Source organism: Sander lucioperca, chromosome 18, assembly GCF_008315115.2.
Source record: "Sander lucioperca isolate FBNREF2018 chromosome 18, SLUC_FBN_1.2, whole genome shotgun sequence".
Classification (NCBI taxonomy): Eukaryota; Metazoa; Chordata; class Actinopteri; order Perciformes; family Percidae; genus Sander; species Sander lucioperca.
This window is the reverse complement of record NC_050190.1, coordinates 7,581,726-7,600,822: the sequence shown is the minus strand read 5'-3', so window position 1 is coordinate 7,600,822 and position 19,097 is coordinate 7,581,726. Positions and strand designations below refer to the sequence as shown.

The window sequence follows — 19,097 nt, the reverse complement described above, 5'->3', positions numbered from 1 at the left end:
CCACATTCCAACCTATACTTAGCTTAGATTGAATGCCCTCACCTTGTGCAATATGGATAAGGAGAAATCTGGCCGATTTTTACCTGAGTCTTGATCGCTAGAATGTCTCTGAGTACTGTCTATAGGAAAAAGAAAAACGACCAAAATGGGTGCTAGCAAACTGGAGTAGCTGCAGCTACGTCCAGAGCTCCCCGTTAGCTAAAATGCCAGTTGTGGGGGCATGTTCTAAAGAGTGCCTTTGTGCCTCTTAACAGACACAAAATGCAATTAAAATTTCTGTGCAACATGAACAGGGCCCTTACGTGACAACAAGATGCGTTTTCAACTCAGACATTGTGAAGAACCCGTTTAAATTCAAAGTTTGTACTGTCACCTACCTCTTCACCAAAAGCCCAGAAGAGTCGATCACGGAGGTCATGCCTTTGCGACGAAAACTTGGAAGTTTATTTCCCCCTCAAAAATAGGTAATTGACCACTGTAGTGGTTATGACCATATCAGTGACTATGTAACTACATGGAAACGGTCCAAATGATGCCTGTGGCTTGCACAGTAATGGCGTTACTGAAGGCTAGCTCTAGCTAGCTCAGTGGTTGTAGCAGTCTTCATCCTCGGAATGGCATTTTTCTTCAGCCGGCCCCATTGTGTTGTGTCTGTGTAGTCATCCTTCTCAAAATGTTCGCTGCAAATGCGGTGATCTTTATCGCATAGTACTTGTATGGGAGTTTGCACATCAAGCTGAAGTACAACTAGTAGAGCTGGGCGATATGGAAAAAATCTAATATCACGATATTCTTGACCAAATACCTCAATATCGATATTGCGGCGATATTGTAGGGTTGACAATTGGTGCTTACAAAAAAATATTTACACAGTGAGATTTTTGATAAATAATCGTTAATGTGTATATAAGAAAAAAGTGGGTAAAGGCAAATAATAGAAAAGCTAGAACAGTCTGGTAAATTAAAAAAATTACATCACTTTACTGTAATGCAACGATTAAAACCAGGGACAGATAACACTTGTGTCATATCACGATATTACAATATCCGAAATCTAAGACGATATCCAGTCTCATATCATGATATCGATATAATATCGATATATTGCCTAGCCCTAACAACTAGCCACAACTGCAGTATCTCATGGTCATGGAAAGGTAGACTATGAAAGTTTAGGTACTTGTATTTTCTCATTCTGTTGCCACAATTCGGAAAGGCACAAACGCGAACCATTTCTTTTCCACAGTAGATCAACACACGTTATTCTTACTCCAAGCTTCTTCCCTTGTGAACACCTCCGATCTTCACTCTTCACACACTACACTCCGATCTGCACACTACTGTTTACCGTTTCTTGCAAGAACTGAATTCCCATGGGACTTCAGTGCGAGACTACAGCTAGCCTCAGTAACGCCATTACTGTGCAAGCCACAGGCATCATTTGGACCGTTTCCATGTAGTTACATAGTCACTGATATGGTCATAACCACTACTGTGCTCAATTACCTATTTTTGAGGGGGAAATAAACTGGAAAAAGAGGTAGGTGACAGTACAAACTTTTAATTTTAAACGGGTTCTTCACAATGTCTGAGTTGAAAACGCATCTTGTTGTCACGTAAGGGCCCTGTTCATGTTGCACAGAAATTTTAATTGCATTTTGTGTCTGTTAAGAGGCACAAAGGCACTCTTTAGAACATGCCCCCACAACTGGCATTTTAGCTAACTGGGAGCTCTGGACGTAGCTGCAGCTACTCCAGTTTGCTAGCACCCATTTTGGTCTTTTTATTTTTTCCTATCGACAGTACTCGGAGACATCTACCGATCAAGATTCAGCTAACAGTTGGCCAGATTTCTCCTTTAAGGCCTGTAAATATGTGGTTTAACTACATTTTCATGTTTTTTACCTCTTTTCCTTTCTGGTCTGGAATGGCCAAACCCCTCGTATTGCTTTCCATGTCACTGCTGTCTCCACTGCCCTACAAAGATATGATCCCTCAGACCATACTATTGATTGGCTGGTAAAATTTGAACATTAACTAGCCGTTTGGCTGGTGGACAAAAAAGTTTGCACCCTGATTGCGGCCAATAAGTAACAAGAAATTGCAGCACAGGGGAATCACGTGACCGACGATCATACTGGTTGCTCAGAACTGAGGCTCCGCACCCACCTCCACATTTACATTAAAAAACAGGTCTATTCTTTCTTATTCGACGTCAATCATTTTATTTGTTACCACGGTGACTTAGCGAAATGCCTTCAGGAGCAAAAAAAACAGGTCTCGCTGCCGTTTACCCGAGCACAGAGGTCTACTAGCATGGCTAACAGCGACAGCTAGCACGGCTACTGATGCTAACGCGGACCTATGCATGGAGCAGGCTGTGACCGGGGTCCTGGAAAAGCAACAAAATGCGGTTCAATCAGCGGTCCACAATGCGGTGATGGAGGCCTTGGCGGAGATTGGAAGGCGGGGAGCTACAGTGTGGGACTTGGTTCAATGACTAGACGAGGTGCAGGGAGACAACAGGCAGATAAGAAACGCGGTGAAGGCCTGCATTGACAACCAGAAGAAATTTGAGTTTAAGCTAGCCAAAATGGAGGACAGATCGAGATACAACAACGTGCGCATCATTGGACTGAAAGAGGGCAGCGAAAAAGATGACCCAGTGGGATTCCTGCAAAAGCAGTTACCGGTGTGGATCCCCTCCTTACAGAACAGGGCTACCATTGAAATTGATAGAGCACACAGCATTTACGGCAAGGGTGCAATGACACGTACGCTGATTTTCAGGTGTTTGAGATACCAGGACCGCCAGGCAATCCTTCAGGGGGCGAGACAAGTACAACAGAAAGACCCGATTCGGGATTCCAACGCTGCGCTTTAAACCCGACTACAGTGCTTTCACCGTCCAGCGGCGCCAGGAATTTATAGGAGTACAGCGAAAGTTACATGCCAAAGGCATCCCAAACTGTCTGATTTATCCGGCCACCCTGAGAGTAATACTCGGAGGGAGAACGATCACGTTCACTACAGCCAAGGATGCGGACATGTTCTGTCGGGATCTGGATATGGACGATGACGAAGTGACATCCGCTTCGGCGTCCGTGGGTTAGCGGTGTCTGGAATATTGTGGAAGTTTGACTCGAGGGCACTGTATGCAAGTCTGGGAGCCAAGCTTTAAAGGGACATTTGATTAGGCTGAAAACATGACTGGATTTTGCAATTTATAATCTATGTTTAATGCTCTTACATGGTTTTGTGCGAGCTGCGTTCTTACAGAGAGGGAAGGAGGTCTGTGGTCTCAGAGGGTTAGGAGATTTATTTTATGTTTTTATGTTTCTGCTTAGCCCTAACAATTCACTCTTTGCTACAAATTTACAAGCAAATGCCGGTAGGGTAATCGAGGCTTGTATACGTGTAAATTTTGAGGATGGCGCTTATTCAAGAGTCACATTTACGTAAAAGAAATATAAATCGTCTACAAAACGGATACTTCAAGGTTGCTGCTGGTGTGACTTCTGTTTGTTTGATGGTTTTGTTTTCCTCTAGACCGCAGAGGGTGGGGGGTGGGAGAGGGTTTTGTTCCTTTTGTAATGTGTTTTTTTTTTTTTTTTTGTTCTGTACGTTTAAAAAAAGAGAGAAAAGAAAATCAATAAAAAATTGATCATAAAAAAAGGAATTGCAGCACAGATATGTAAAAAATATGTTTAAGGTAGTCAGTGGTGGAATAAGTTCTCAGATCTTTTATTTAAAGGTGCAAGTACGTGATGTGCGCATAAATTGTTGATATTGTAACTCAACTGCCAAACAAATACACCCCCCCCGCCCCCCTTCAGAAGCTCCACCCCCCCAGATTCATGGATGTGCATGTGACATGCATTGCTATATCGACCACTTCTGCTGTGTCCCTGCTGAAGAAATATGGCAGAATCGATGTTAGCTATAAGTTGTGGATTAGAAAACTGTTGCCGCTGTAAAGCCAGCCAGTTGGGAGCAGCCATCACTAACAACAGCAAACGTACGAGGTTAAACTGACAGCAAACGGTGAAACAGCAAAGCTAACGTTATTACTCACTTGTCCATCAGGACGAGAGCCCTCATCAGCTTTCATTCCTTTTAAATCACAGAAGTTTTTGCAGCGCTGAAACGCCTCACCGATGTTAACAAGGCTCTTCCCCCTTTCCCTGTCATGCAACTTATGTGTTAATTTGTATTCGTCAGTCCTTTTCCTCTTTTGCTGTTGGTCTGCCATCTCTTTTTCTCGATAACTCCAATCACTCGCTTGCGCGAGCAACTGGCGCCGCCTGTTGCTGATTGGCTGCAATAGTGTTGTTTGGCTCGTGCGCTTCTTTCTGTTTGTTTTGCATTTACACAGCCAGGGCTCTGTAGGAGCACTAGCACACAGACAATAAAGAGCTAGGTGACTGTGAGGAGATATTCGCTGAATTTGACAAAAAATGTATTGGATTGACATCGCTTACTGACCAATATTGGCCAATGTTGTTGCTCTCAACTATCAATATCATTATCAGCCTCAAAAATGTTATTCATACGAACAAAATAACTTATTGTTTTTTTTATTTGTTGACTGTTTTGTCCAAGTTAATTAAAGCTACATTTGTAAGTTGTCAGTAAATTGCGCAATGGAGACTTGTTAAAAGCAGAGTCAGAAATACAACTGCTTGCATCATACAAGATCTGTCTAACATGGCCACAGAAACCTGCATTTGATGAGACAGATTAGCATATAAAATGTAAAATTTTAAAATGCCTTTATGTTGCTGCTGTCTATCGGTTTTGGTTCACTGTGTTGCTGTGTGTTTAACTTCCAAGTTAAACAGCAGCACAAAAACAGTGTATGTTTACAGTAAGCTCAAGGAGAGCATGTTCTCTCCCAGAGTAATAATATCTGCTCCTCTCTGTTCTGCTGAGTCACCATCACTTCTAGGACATCACACTGTAAATTGGGTTATGCAGGATTATTTGATTACCAAATATTGCAGCCCGCGTTGAAATGTTTTACTGTGCAATTTGTTCTCCAAAAGTCAGACCTTCACTGCTTTCTGAAATCTCAGGTGATTGTTGCCATGGAAATATCTCAAAAGCTATAAAACAAGAGCGGTGCTGTTTTAAGCATGCATTGACATTTAGAGAGTGCAGGACGAGGCCTGCACAGCTCAGTGGGTCAGAATGACGCTTAAAACTACTTTTAGTAGATGCTTAATTCTTTCTCACAGCAGCTCACCCCTGTGTGCTGACATGGTCCTGTAAAAGACCCATTTAAAGCAACACCAAAGATTTTTTTGTACCTTAAAATAATGTTTCCAAAATCGTTTCAGTGGTTCATCAACTCGTAACAGGGTGAACGACACTTCTGCATTCGCTTTGCGACCCTCTATCGGCTAAAACCGCACCATGCAAGTTTGCCAGATCGGGTAACGGATCTGTAGTTCGAATTAAACCTGTTTGAGTCATGATTGACTCGGATCTTTAACCAGAGTCTTTAAATTGACTCACGAATCGCGAGTCTCTAGTATCATTAACTCGGGTCAGTAGAGTCCTACTGCAGTTCAATCTAAAATGATAACAGCGCCACACACAAACCTCTTGCAACATTAGCTACTACTAGTCCTAGCCATCTTAGCTGCAAAAAGCTTTATAACTTACAATTTCGTAGGCAACAACAACTCCACAAGTCAACTCAAGTGATTGAGTCAGCAGAGAGACAGTCCGAGATAACAGGTTATCCGACCTGCGGACTCAGAGCCGGAAGCTCGCAGACCATGATTCACTCGAGAACTCACGAGCCCTCAATGACTCACGCTCTGTCGATGCTCGCGCGAGTCAGTCAATCCCGCGAATCAGCCGGCTTGGTTGTCATGAGTGGATCTGATTCAGACGAGCGAGTGAAGTCTCTCCTCGAGCTCAGAGTAAAGCAAATCCACAACAAAAGCCATTCTTTCACTTCTGAAATAACATACAATGTTCTGCACGTAGCCTAGCTAGGCATACTGTAGGTTTGGTGTATAAATGTACTATGTTAAAATGCAGGGTAAAGGAAATCAACAACAAAAGCCATTCTTTCACTTTTCACATACACTCACCTAAAGGATTATTAGGAACACCATACTAATACTGTGGTTGACCCTATCCTATCAATATGGGCCAACATTTCTAAAGAATGCTTCCAGCACCTTGTTGAATCAATGCCACAAAGAATTAAGGCAGTTCTGAAGGCGAGAGGGATCCCCCCCACACCATTACACCACCACCACCACCAGCCTGCCCAGTGGTAACAAGGCATGGCGGATCCATGTTCTCATTCTGTTTACGTCAAATTCTGACTCTACCATCTGAATGTCTCAACAGAAATCGAGACTCATCAGACCAGGCAACATTTTTCCAGTCTTCAACTGTCCAATTTTGGTGCTCCTGTGCAAATTGTAGCCTCATTTTCCTATTTTTAGTGGAGATGAGTGGTACCCGGTGGGGTCTTCTGCTGGTGTAGCCCATCCGCCTCAAGGTTGTGCGTGTTGTGGCTTCACAAATGCTTTGTTGCATACCTCGGTTGTAACGAGTGGTTATTTGAGTCAAAGTTGATCTTCTATCAGCTGGAATCAGTCGGCCCATTCTCCTCTGACCTCTAGCATCAACAAGGCATTTTCGCCCACAGGACTGCCGCATCCTGGATGTTTTTCCTTTTTCAGACCATTCTTTGTAAACCCTAGAAATGGTTGTGCGTGAAAATCCCAGTAACTGAGCAGATTGTGAAATACTCAAACCAGCCCGTCTGGCACCAACAACCACGCCACGCTCAGTTGCTTAGATCACCTTTCTTTCCCTTTTTGACATTCAGTTTGGAGTTCAGGAGACTGTCTAGACCTGGACCACCCCCCTAAATGCATTGAAGCAGCTGCCATGTGATTGGTTGATTAGATAATTGCATTAATGCAATATGTTGAAATGCAATTAGGTCGAGCAGACAGTCGATTTAAAAAAATAATAATAATGTATTCAATACGGGCATTTCTCCGTTCCTTTTGCTCCAGGCTCATTTCCTTATTTATCACGTCAGAGGGTGGTTGTGATAATCACAACATGAGGGTGGCAATGACTCAGTTAACTCTTGCAGGTCTTGGATGATCAGGTTGGAATTAGATTGTGCTTTAGGAGAATGTTTTTTTTAAGTTGTTGAAAAACACAATAAACAGTATACAGAATTCAAGTATGCCACTTTAAAGGGTTGGTTAACAGTACTAAAAACATTTTCTTGCATTTAGTACATTACCTTACATGTCATTTAGCTGACGCTTTTATCTAGTGCGACTTCCAATTGAGTGCTTTCAAGCTTTCTTTTGAGGACCTTAAATCCCATTTATAATGTTATGGGTCAAAGACACGTGTTGGACTTCCGGTAAGTTTTGTGATTTGTGATTAAATTTAGTGTTGCTGGATGTCCTCACTTTTAATCCCAAGTATTCGTCAAGCTTTAAAACCACTAGATCCTACGTTACCCGCAATGCAACTTGATAGTGTCTTTAGTTGGTAAATACCGAGGTCTTTCAAACTCCACTTCTCATCACAGGGTTATTTTCTCAGACTCTCCTCCAGAGCCACAGAAGACATTATACAACCATATGAGTAGTGAACCTACACTGATATGTATATTAAGTGGAATGTCCATTTAAATGTACAAATTAAATTACCTGCAATAGTGTTAATGTGAACATAAATTCCTGTGTGTGTTTTCTTTTCCCACCCAGACCACCAGCAGCGGCAGCAGCAGGATGAGCTCGGACGGGGGCGGGCGTCCCGTCAAAGTGGGCTCCCTGGTGGAGGTGATTGGGAAGGGGCAGCACGGCACTGTGGCCTACATCGGCAACACTCTGTTTGCCTCCGGAAAATGGGTGGGAGTCATCCTGGACGAGGCCAAGGGCAAGAACGACGGCACCGTGCAGGGCAAACGCTACTTCACCTGCGCGGAGAATCGTGGGATATTTGTGAGACAATCACAGGTAACGACAGAAATATTTAGTAGATTTAAGATGTACTGTCCTAAATGATTAATGTTGATTGCTAGAAACCTAAAGTAGAGGATGATGCTATTGCCTCCACCCTCTAGTAGCCTACCAGTACACCCTCCATCTAACAATTGTGAAGTTCCTTACTTTGTGAGATGTTTGAGATTGTGTTTTTATTTGACGCAGTGGGTTTGTGTGGGGGTTGATATTTTCCTCTGTTGTCTGCATGATGCCAGCATTTTTCTGTTGCTCGAGGCTGTGTGCTTTGTTGTTTTCTCATGAAAAACTGTTTTCTTTTATTCTCCCAGAAAAATACTGCAAAGTGCCCCCTGCGAATTAGAGTAATCATAGATTATCTATGGTGGCCTGGAGGGGACAATCAAATAGGGTTAGGAGTTTTTTGTTGTTGTCACAGCTTAAATTTCATAATGAACTCTTATAACTTAGTGGAAGGTGTTACTTGTTTGAAATAGCAGATATCTCATTTTGGTGTAAAGTTCTCCACAACAAACAAAAGTTCTGTTTACATACAGCACCAAAATGCATTGTGTGTATGCTTGAGGTCTAGCAAACGCATTGAATGGTTTTCCTTCTTCATAACACATTTGCAAAGCTGATTGCTTAAGTACTTTAATTCCTGCGTTGTTTACATCCAGCAGTCTTCTTCTTCCCTGTCTTTGCTGGTACAATGCAGCATTTCTTGGCACATTACCGCCACTTGTCAATAAGTGGAATAATGTGAAACCATTTGCAGTAATGCTTATCGCGTCACCCATGTGCACACTCGTGTGCATGCACGAGACAAACAACATGGGGGGAAAAGAGGTCAAAATCCCCACAGGACCTCATGCGAGAAGGTTTCATACTCTAATCCTAAACCTCTTTTACTTATTTCTGTGAGGTTTTTCCACTTGTACAAGTGTTTTGCTCGTTTCAGCTTGATGAATGCCACTTGTAGATGAGTAGGTGTGTGTTTGTAAGATTTGACCACCAGCATAAAGCGCCCAAATCACTGTATAAGACTACCTGCTTCGCTCCATTTGTGGGCAAGTTTCAACCAAAAAAAAGAAGAAAAAAAAAGGACTTTGCAGTGTAGCAGTATAATGGGATGGGAACAATTTGAAAATATAGTAATAATGTAGTCATCGCAGTACTGTGACAAAAATAAAGTAGGAATGATCGGACATGAAGTTAAATACAAAATACGTCTTGCCAAAGCAAAGCAGACTAAAATAAGAGGCAGTCAAGGAAATGCGACGTTCCCGCAGAAGGACAAGAAAATATGTTATTCCAGGTGATGTTACATTGTTGAGTGAAACAGAGGATGTTTACATGGGCAGCGACCTGCATACATACCCTGAGGCAGCTGTTGGAGCGTGAGAATATTCCCAGCAACTAATAAATTATAGAAGTGCCAAATGCTAAAAAAAACTTGTCAAACCTTTCAGTAAATTGGCAAGGGAACATATTAGAACAGAATGCATAATTGTTAATTGATTTTTTCCACAGTGAAGAAAGACAGGCTGATACAGGCCTAGACCACTCTTGAATTTCGTTCGCACCAAAGAGAAAACTCTTAATGCGAGAAAATTGGGGACGTCACAGAAATGGCACATCCTAAGAAAAGCTCAGTGTGGGACTGGCTCTAGTGGCTGTAATTCTGCACCAAGGCTGAATTTAGGGAAAGAGACTTCAGATACAGTATTAGGGGACCACTAAGGCCTATATAAAAGAGACTTCAGATACAGTATTAGGGGACCACTAAGGTCTATATAAAAGAGACTTCAGATACAGTATTAGGGGACCACTAAGGTCTATATAAAAGAGACTTCAGATGCAGTATAAGGGGACCACTAAGGTCTATATAAAAGAGACTTCAGATACAGTATTAGGGGACCACTAAGGCCTATATAAAAGCATCCAAAAAGCAGCATGTCATAGGACCTTTAAGAATGAATCTATTTGCTTGAGTGGTTTTTGCATGAGTTAATGAGTATGAGTTTTTTTTAAATGAGCACAGACTAAATGTTCCCTGTGACCCAGCTGTACAGGTTCAGACACACACACACACACGCTGGTCAGCTTCAGTATCGATTAGATGTTGTGTTACTAATCCTATTCATTATGTCTCCCGCTTGGCTTAAAAGACTGTCTGACCCTGACTGTCTTTACACTGCAGTTGTAAAGGTTGCTATGGTGATGGAAAAAAATTACGACTCACTTGAGGGAGTGCTATATTTAAATGAACATCAATAAACAAGCCAATTTTGTTTTTGCGGCTCCCATTTAACCTTTATCGCTCCCTCTCTTGCCAGCTCTGATAGTTGGCAGTAATAATCATTGGAAGAAATGACTGACTGTTTTATTGCTGTCTTGCTTTCTGTCCGTCTCAGATCCAGCTGGTTGATGATGGGGCCGACACAACGTCTCCAGAGACGCCTGAGCCTGGCACAGGCAAGGTTCCCAAACGAGGTCAGGACACACACATTCAGACGATTAAAGTTTTGTCCTTGGTCATCATTCACATTCGTTTTCAGTATTCTGTCGGTGTTTTGGACGTGGAAAAAAAAAAGAAAAGAAAAGGATATGCTCAAACAAAGTGTAATAATGTCAACCCTGACCTTTCTGAAAGGGAAGTTGTCTAGGGGACATGCATGCTCAGAACATTAAACATGCAGTGGTATTTGAAAGCAAAGAAGTTCTGCAATGTGAGAGCACACAGGTAAACAAACATTTATAAAAAACAGTGTCAGCTAATGGAGGGCGGTCAGGGCACTCTGGTCCAGCTGACACCTTTTTGTGAAGCACAGGCCACAGGTCTTCTCACCTCATCATACTGTTTGAGCTCTTGAATCCAGCCTTTTAAAAAAATAGACCCCATCTGGTAGCTGGTGAGGCAAAACACTAGGGGTATAAATCATTTTCAATTCTAGAAATCATCTTTCTTTTTACACGATACAATATTATATTGATTCTTTGGACAACGATAAGATATGTGCTGATATCACAAAGTCTGCCACGGTACGAATTTGATTCGATAGACGATATATGCCCATTTTGACACAATCAGTTCCATTTATATCAACTCACAAAAAGCAAATAAAATATGGTTTGACAATTTTATTACTAACCTCTTCTAGCCATTTAAATAAAAAACAAACTATTCTTTTTTTTTTTTTAAAGATTCTTTTTTGGCCATTTTAGGCCTTTTAATTGACAGGACAGCTGAAGACAGGAAAGGGGAGAGAGAAGGGGAATGACATGCAGCAAAGGGCCAGTGGTCGGAATCTAACCTGCGGCCTCTGCGGTAAGGACTGAGCCTTTGTACATGGGGCGCATGCTCAACCAGGTGAACTACCAGGGCGCCCAAAACTATTCTTTTTTTAATAAAAAGAATATACATAGTGTGAACTTCAAAATAGAGGTGCATTTCAAAGATAATATGTACCCACGGCCCTTTGATGCATGTCATCGCCTCTTTCCCCCCCCTTTTCTGTCCATCTGCACTATCTAATAAAAAAAAAAAATATATTTTCACTTTGCATTGATAATATTAAATCATTGATCATTGTATTGATATCGATCCAGATTGATCACTTGTTACACCCCTACCAAACACCTTGTACACCTTAGCTCCTTTCTTCTGTTTGGTCATTGCTGTTTGTCTAATTCATTCATTTTTTATAGAATTACTGCAAGTTGTGCTGACAATGGTCCTTTGACTGAAACATTTTTCCATATTGTGTCACCTTTTGCACATAGAGTAGACCGAGTCTTTGTGCATTTTGAGCCTCTTCAACTTTTTTGTCAGTTTCTGGGTTATTTTTCTATAAGCTACCACATCAGTCATGTGTGCATTTATGTATCTGCGTATACTGTACTTGCAGTGTGAGCCCACCTGCTCTCCCACTGGAGCTCATGGTGGTTTAGAGTTTCTACTAAAGGCCTAAAATATAAATGTGCTTCAGTTAATATCTCATTACAGGCTCTGGTTTCATGTTAAGTCGAGTTTGCCGCTAACACTGCACAAGGTTGTGGGTTTGAATCCCTCTGTGTGCACTCCTGGTGCATTAAAGCTCTTTGGGCTAAAGTGACTACCAGCTGATGTTCTGATGGAAATGTCAATCTAGACTGCAGGTTGAACAGCTACCTGCTGACAGCAAACATCATCTTTTTACCCATGTCAGAGGAAACAGGAGTTGCTTGGTGTTGACACATTTGGAAGAAGAGAAGAGAGACAAAATGATTGTGGAAATCAGGCAATGTATTTAAGCTATTTTGGGTATAATTGCCAGCTAATCAACAACAGCTGCAGGACAAAATTAAAGTCACAGTTATCGTGAGAAATTAATTTAATACCAGTTAATAATTTCCCATCAAGGGCCATTAATAGCTGTTCTGGAGCTTTTGAGCGTATCATCATCCTCATCCGCTGAGTAATATTGTGTGATGATGATAATAATAATAATAAGAACTTTCTTTATATATCAACTTTCAAAACAAAGTTACAAAGTGTATTCCAGTAGAAAAAAATGATACAAATGAATAAAACATTAGAACAATTAAAACAAGATAAAGAACAAGCCATAAGATAAAAGTAAGTTTTATCGGTTTCCAAGTTCAAAAATAAACTTTCAATCTCAAAGACTTATCTGTCTGAATTAAAAAGTTTGTAACAAACTGTGTTTGCTTGTTTTAAATACTTAATAACTTTAATAACTCTTACTGTATGTCAAATCTCCTGTTTCCTACCTGGTCAATTTAAAGAGAGTAACACTGAATGATTGTCTACTACTCTGCCAGGGTAGAAAATGAGCACCGTCCACCAGCCAAATCCTGGTAAAATATGCAAGTTGCTGGTAGCTTCGCTTCACTCACCAGACAAAAAAAACAATGGTTATCTATTAAGTGGCTGCCGTTAAAATTTGAACTTTCACTAGCCATTTGGCCGTAATTTTGCACCCTCTCTGCTTAAAACACAAGACAAGAACTTGCCTATGCTTTCCACATCTGGTCACCAATATGCTTTTTATCCTCTAGACTCTAGAGGATGGAGCCACACTCTGTTTCCATGGTTACGCCTCACTGCTGCAGCATCAAATAAAAGGGTGGTGGTTGGTACATTGTATTCAGTACAGTAACGTCCACTTCCTGGTGCGTGGGACTGTAGTAAAAGACTGTTTCAGGAACCGGCCAAACGAGACTCAGTAGTTGATTCAGATGTCGTTACCTGGAAATGAGACCCATTGGCTGCTGTATGGGCTTCACTGCACCAAAGTTTAAATAGAAAGATGATCCTAAAAAACTACCTGAAATCGATTTTAATGTTTGTACTTATAAATATAATAAATGTAGTTGATGCTCTTCTCCAGAGCAACACCCTAAGCCCTTTGCAGACATGGAGCATGTAACATTGCTGGCTTCATCTCTCAGTTTAAGTTTTTTTTTTACGTTAATGTTCCATATGGCTTCATATTAAATATTACACATATTTTATTTTGTTATTTAACTATGTATGTAGGTTGTATATTTTATTCGACACTTACTACTATATACATGTTCATTCTTTTCATTCCTCTAAGTATATTTTTTTCCAGTAGATGTTCTGGTAATTTGATCTTTTGTTATCTTATTTTATCTTATTTTTTTCTTATTTATTATTATCTAGTATATTTCTTGTATTTTCTGTGTGTGTGTGTGTGTGTGTGTGTGTGTGTGTGTGTATGTCCTTGTACCTTGCTGCTGTAACAGAGTCATTTCCCAGTTTGGGATTAATAAAGTCCATCTATCTTTCTATCTATTCAGTTGGACCATTATGTGCGAGAGGGAGCAGATAGATCAAATATTGTAATAGCAAGGACGAAGACTGTTTTCTGATTGCTCACAGGCTGCATCACTGATGGTTTTTCTAATTTAGCTTGTTGAAGTCTTAATTAATGGCGATCATGAGCGTGAGTGACGCTTTCCACAGCTTCTCACTCTAATCCACTAATACATTCTTACATCGATTTCATCATTTACGCTATTGTAGAGTCCAAACTACACAAACATTAAATGATAAGATGTTATATTGCGACTCTTATTTGAGTTCTATTAGCCAATAGAAATCAAATTTAGGCTAATATTTGATTTACTTATATCTGTAAAATGTTTTGCTGGATATTTGTGTATTTATCTGTAGTTGGCATAAATGTAAAAATTCATAATAAAGAGAGGCAGTGCTGGTCTGTTTGTTACTGTTGTTTTTCTGCTGGAGAAATATAGTTTTTATAGACTGATCTGAGAAGAATCTCCTCCTCAGCTTAACATTGTCTTTCTTATTGGGTTTCCTAGTTTATGAAACATATTTTGTTTTCCTTGTGCAAAAGATATGAAAATCAAGATACTTGTGTTGCTGCAGTCTTTACGTTAATCCGACTGCATTCAGTGTTCAGACATGCGTCGTGCCACAGAACTCTTACGAGGTCAAACCTTAAAAGATTTTTGGCGTGACTTTTTCTCACTTCGATTTTTATTGGCAAAAGATTTGCAACATCAAACAGTTACAGTAACAAACAAATTTTTTTTTTCCATCAGTCATACAGTCCATATAATGTCAATTATTCCCATTTTTCTTCCAGTTGAGCTTCTTATAGTATCAAGATATGTGTCAGTTGATTTTCTAACTCGCTCCGTTACTGGTGAAGGAGTTAGCTAAGGCGAACGCTAGCGATGCTAAGCCGACGTCACGACCAAACGTTAGCGATTGGTTATGGCAGATCAAGAGTGGCTCTGGGCAGATCCAATAGTTTTAAACTTCAACAGAGTACCTGCCTTCAAGGAAGTTAACACTTGTCAATGGAGAGTCGCCAGACTCTTGTACAAATGAAAGTCTGGTAGGATCAGGCTACTTTGTATCCTAGTATTTGTTGTAGCACTTTACATACCATTTCCTGCTCATGCAGCTTATCCACAGCTGACTAACAGTATCGTTGTTGACTATCTGGAAAAAGACAATGAATCATATTGACCTTAATCTGTTTGCGCTAGGATCTTTGTTGGACTTATACCTTGTAAAAGATGATAAACACTGATGATAATGTGAAAGTACGTCTCTCACTTTCTTTGTTTCTCTTTTTTCTTCATCTCCTCAGAGATCCTGGAGACGCCCAAGTCCACTAAACTGGTGAGTCACATACCGCTGCACTGTGACACTTAAGAGTCCCCCTGCAGGAAATCAGGAGCAGATATGGCAGCACACACCTGGACTTTTACACAATCACAATGACACACTCACACATGGGTGCATACTGACACACATACCTGCACACCCGCACACAGACACTCTGTGTTATCTAAAGGACTACCCTGTGTGTTGCTGTTGACTGTTGGAGGAAATAATGCCACACCTGCTCTGCTGTTTCAACCTTTATCAAACACATTTTTTCACAGGTTGTGTTTGTTATGACTGTGTGGGAAGATGCTTGGTAGCTCTTGAACTAGTATATTGACATTTATGTTGTAGCAATTTTATGATCAAGTGCATTTCTTTTGCTCAATATCCTGTTATAATTCCGTCTAAAAGAGAGTTACTGAAAGGTGCATTAAATTAAATTAATGACATTGATGTAGGGCCCAGTTCACAATATGGAATATAGGAGTAGTGATTTACAGTACAATACTTAAATACTAAAAAATAAATGATAAATTATTATAAATTAATAGCTCTTCTTTCAGAGATGTCTGTAAAAGGATGGAGAAGAATCGGGAATAATCTTTATACTTAATTGAAATACAGATTTTAAACATATGAAAACCTTTTGAAAATATAAAAAATTAAAAAGAAAATCTTTTTAATAATCTTATATAATCCCTGAAATTGTGAGTTTACCAAATTAGACAAACTAAACCGAGTCAGATCTTCTTAAATCCAAATATGAAGGTTCTGTTTTGATATCTGACCAGCAGAGGGCGATGTTTACTATAAATACACTTTGATGCTTTGACAGATTATTTATTAAAGCCAACAAATAGATGAGTTCCCCTAAAATTGAACCTTTTAAATTAAAATAATGTAGGAAGCATGTATTATTGCTCTATTATATTATACCTCTATTATTGCTCTGTGGATCTAGGTCAAGAATTTGGACAAAAATTCCAATCCATAATTCCCAAGAATTAGTCTTGCTGCAGCTTTGCTCTTATGCTCACAGGTGGTGTGCAGTCAAAGCTCAGGATGAAAATGACTCATCATGTTCTCTACAACCTTTCGCAACAGTTCAAATCAAAGATACATTTTAAATTTTTTCACTCATTTTTGATTTTATATTTCAGACATTCAGATGATTCCACTTTCCGTATCAGTTTTGCAGTATATTCAACAGTTATATTATACTTCTATTACCCTATAACTTGTATTATTCTATGAGATTAACAACATCACATGTAATCACCGCCATAATGTCTGGAAAATAAATGACATAGTCCCAAAGTCTTTAAGTATCCCATAAGAGAGAGTAGTTACTTTGACACTAAAATCCAATTACACCAATATAACTTTGGTAATTGGTTTTAAGAATGATGTCACTATTAGAGACTTTATGCTGAGTCACAGCAGCCATGATTTTCCTCAGTAAATATTATAATATCTCTTCTTCTGAGACCAGAAACATCCTGGCCACCTTTAGTTTGAATTATACTATGGCTTTTTTCGACATACTATACTATGGCCTTTTTATAACTTTTTTGACATACTATACTGTGGCTTGATAATCACTTTTTTTCAACACACTATACTATGGCTTTTTTATCACTTTTTTGACATACTATGGCTTTTTTTGACATAGTATACTATGCCTTTTTTGACATACTATATTATGGCTTCATTATAACCTTTTTTCGACATACTATATTATGGCTTTTTTTATCACTTTCTTCGACATACTATACTATGACTTTTTTTATCACTTTTTTTGGACATACTCTACTTTGACTTTTTTCGATATTTATACTATGACTTTTTACGATTTATACTATGACTTTTTTATCACTTTTTTTGGACATACTGTACTATGGCTTTATCACTTTTTTGACATACTTCACTGGCTTTTTTATAACTTCAACATACTATGGCTTTTTTTCGACATACTATACTATGGCTCTTTTATCACTTTTTTCGACATACTATACTATGGCTTTATTAACACTTTTTTTTCCGACATACTATACTATGGCTTTATTAACACTTTTTTTTTCGACATACTATACTATGGCTTTAACACTTTTTTTCGACATAAATTACTATATTATGGATTTTTTACCACTTTTTCAACATACTATCACTTTTTTCGACATACTATACTATGGCTTTTTTATCACTTTTCGACATACTATGGCTTTTTTATCACTTTTTTCGACATACTATACTATGGCTTTTTTCAACAACTTTTTTATTACTTAATGTTCAATCTTAAAACATTGAGCTTGGTCTGGTGAGAGCCAGTCTAACCTAAGTGCTCTCCTGACTCAAATCTCAGTCAAACGAGGATAATTCTGCCCTCCTGAGGTGTCAGGTCTTATTGGATTCAGGTTTAAATGTCATGTTCATAATGTTTCAACTGACATTTTCAGAACCATCAGTTCATTACTTAATCCAGAAGTAGTGACCTGAAGTATAATGTTCTTTAATTTTGTCATTATTATTTAACCGGGTCAAAGGTCTCATTGAGACGCTATTATCATAAAAAAAAAAGAGAAACGTTACAATATATATGTTTTATTCTTCAAATCAGTCTGTATTCACAAGGGATACGTTTGACCTGGGTAGTTGCATATGTAAGATAATACTTTATTACACCTTCATTATCCCCTCTTCTGACCTACTTACAGTGAGGAAAATAAGTATTTGAACACCCTGCTATTTTGCAAGTTCTCCCACTTAGAAATCATGGAGGGGTCTGAAATTGTCATCGTAGGTGCATGTCCACTGTGAGAGACATAATCTAAAAAAAATCCAGAAATCACAATGTATGATTTTTTTAACTATTTATTTGTATGATACAGCTGCAAATAAGTATTTGAACACCTGAGAAAATCAATGTTAATATTTGGTACAGTAGCCTTTGTTTGCAATTACAGAGGTCAAACGTTTCCTGTAGTTTTTCACCAGGTTTGCACACACTGCAGGAGGGATTTTGGCCCACTCCTCCACACAGATCTTCTCTAGATCAGTCAGGTTTCTGGGCTGTCGCTGAGAAACACGGAGTTTGAGCTCCCTCCAAAGATTCTCTATTGGGTTTAGGTCTGGAGACTGGCTGGGCCACGCCAGAACCTTGATATGCTTCTTACAGAGCCACTCCTTGGTTATCCTGGCTGTGTGCTTCGGGTCATTGTCATGTTGGAAGACCTAGCCTCGACCCATCTTCAGTGCTCTAACTGAGGGAAGGAGGTTGTTCCCCAAAATCTCGCAATACATGGCCCCGGTCATCCTCTCCTTAATACAGTGCAGTCGCCCTGTCCCATGTGCAGAAAAACACCCCCAAAGCATGATGCTACCACCCCCATGCTTCACAGTAGGGATGGTGTTCTTGGGATGGTACTCATCATTCTTCTTCCTCCAAACACGGTTAGTGGAATTATGACCAAAAAGTTCTATTTTGGTCTCATCTGACCACATGACTTTCTCCCATGACTCCTCTGGATCATCCAAATGGTCATTGGCAAACTTAAGACGGGCCTTGACATGTGCTGGTTTAAGCAGGGGAACCTTCCGTGCCATGCATGATTTCAAACCATGACGTCTTAGTGTATTACCAACAGTAACCTTGGAAACGGTGGTCCCAGCTCTTTTCAGGTCATTGACCAGCTCCTCCCGTGTAGTTCTGGGCTGATTTCTCACCTTTCTTAGGATCATTGAGACCCCACGAGGTGAGATCTTGAATGGAGCCCCAGTCCGAGGGAGATTGACAGTCATGTTTAGCTTCTTCCATTTTCTAATGATTGCTCCAACAGTGGACCTTTTTTCACCAAGCTGCTTGGCAATTTCCCCGTAGCCCTTTCCAGCCTTGTGGAGGTGTACAATTTTGTCTCTAGTGTCTT

General features: G+C 39.8%; 1 protein-coding gene across 12 annotated transcripts in view; it reads left to right on the top strand.

The window, feature by feature from the left end:
• dctn1b (dynactin 1b) overlaps positions 1–19,097 on the top strand; it is a 58,043-nt gene that overhangs the window by 6,970 nt on the left and 31,976 nt on the right. For all 12 annotated transcript variants that reach the window (XM_031310111.2, XM_031310105.2, XM_031310112.2 and 9 more), the window contains exons 2-4: positions 7,764–8,015; positions 10,415–10,493; positions 15,155–15,186. In XM_031310111.2, the coding sequence (XP_031165971.1) occupies positions 7,788–8,015; positions 10,415–10,493; positions 15,155–15,186 (339 nt within the window). In that variant the 5' untranslated portion in view covers positions 7,764–7,787. The remainder of the gene's footprint in view (positions 1–7,763; positions 8,016–10,414; positions 10,494–15,154; positions 15,187–19,097) is intronic.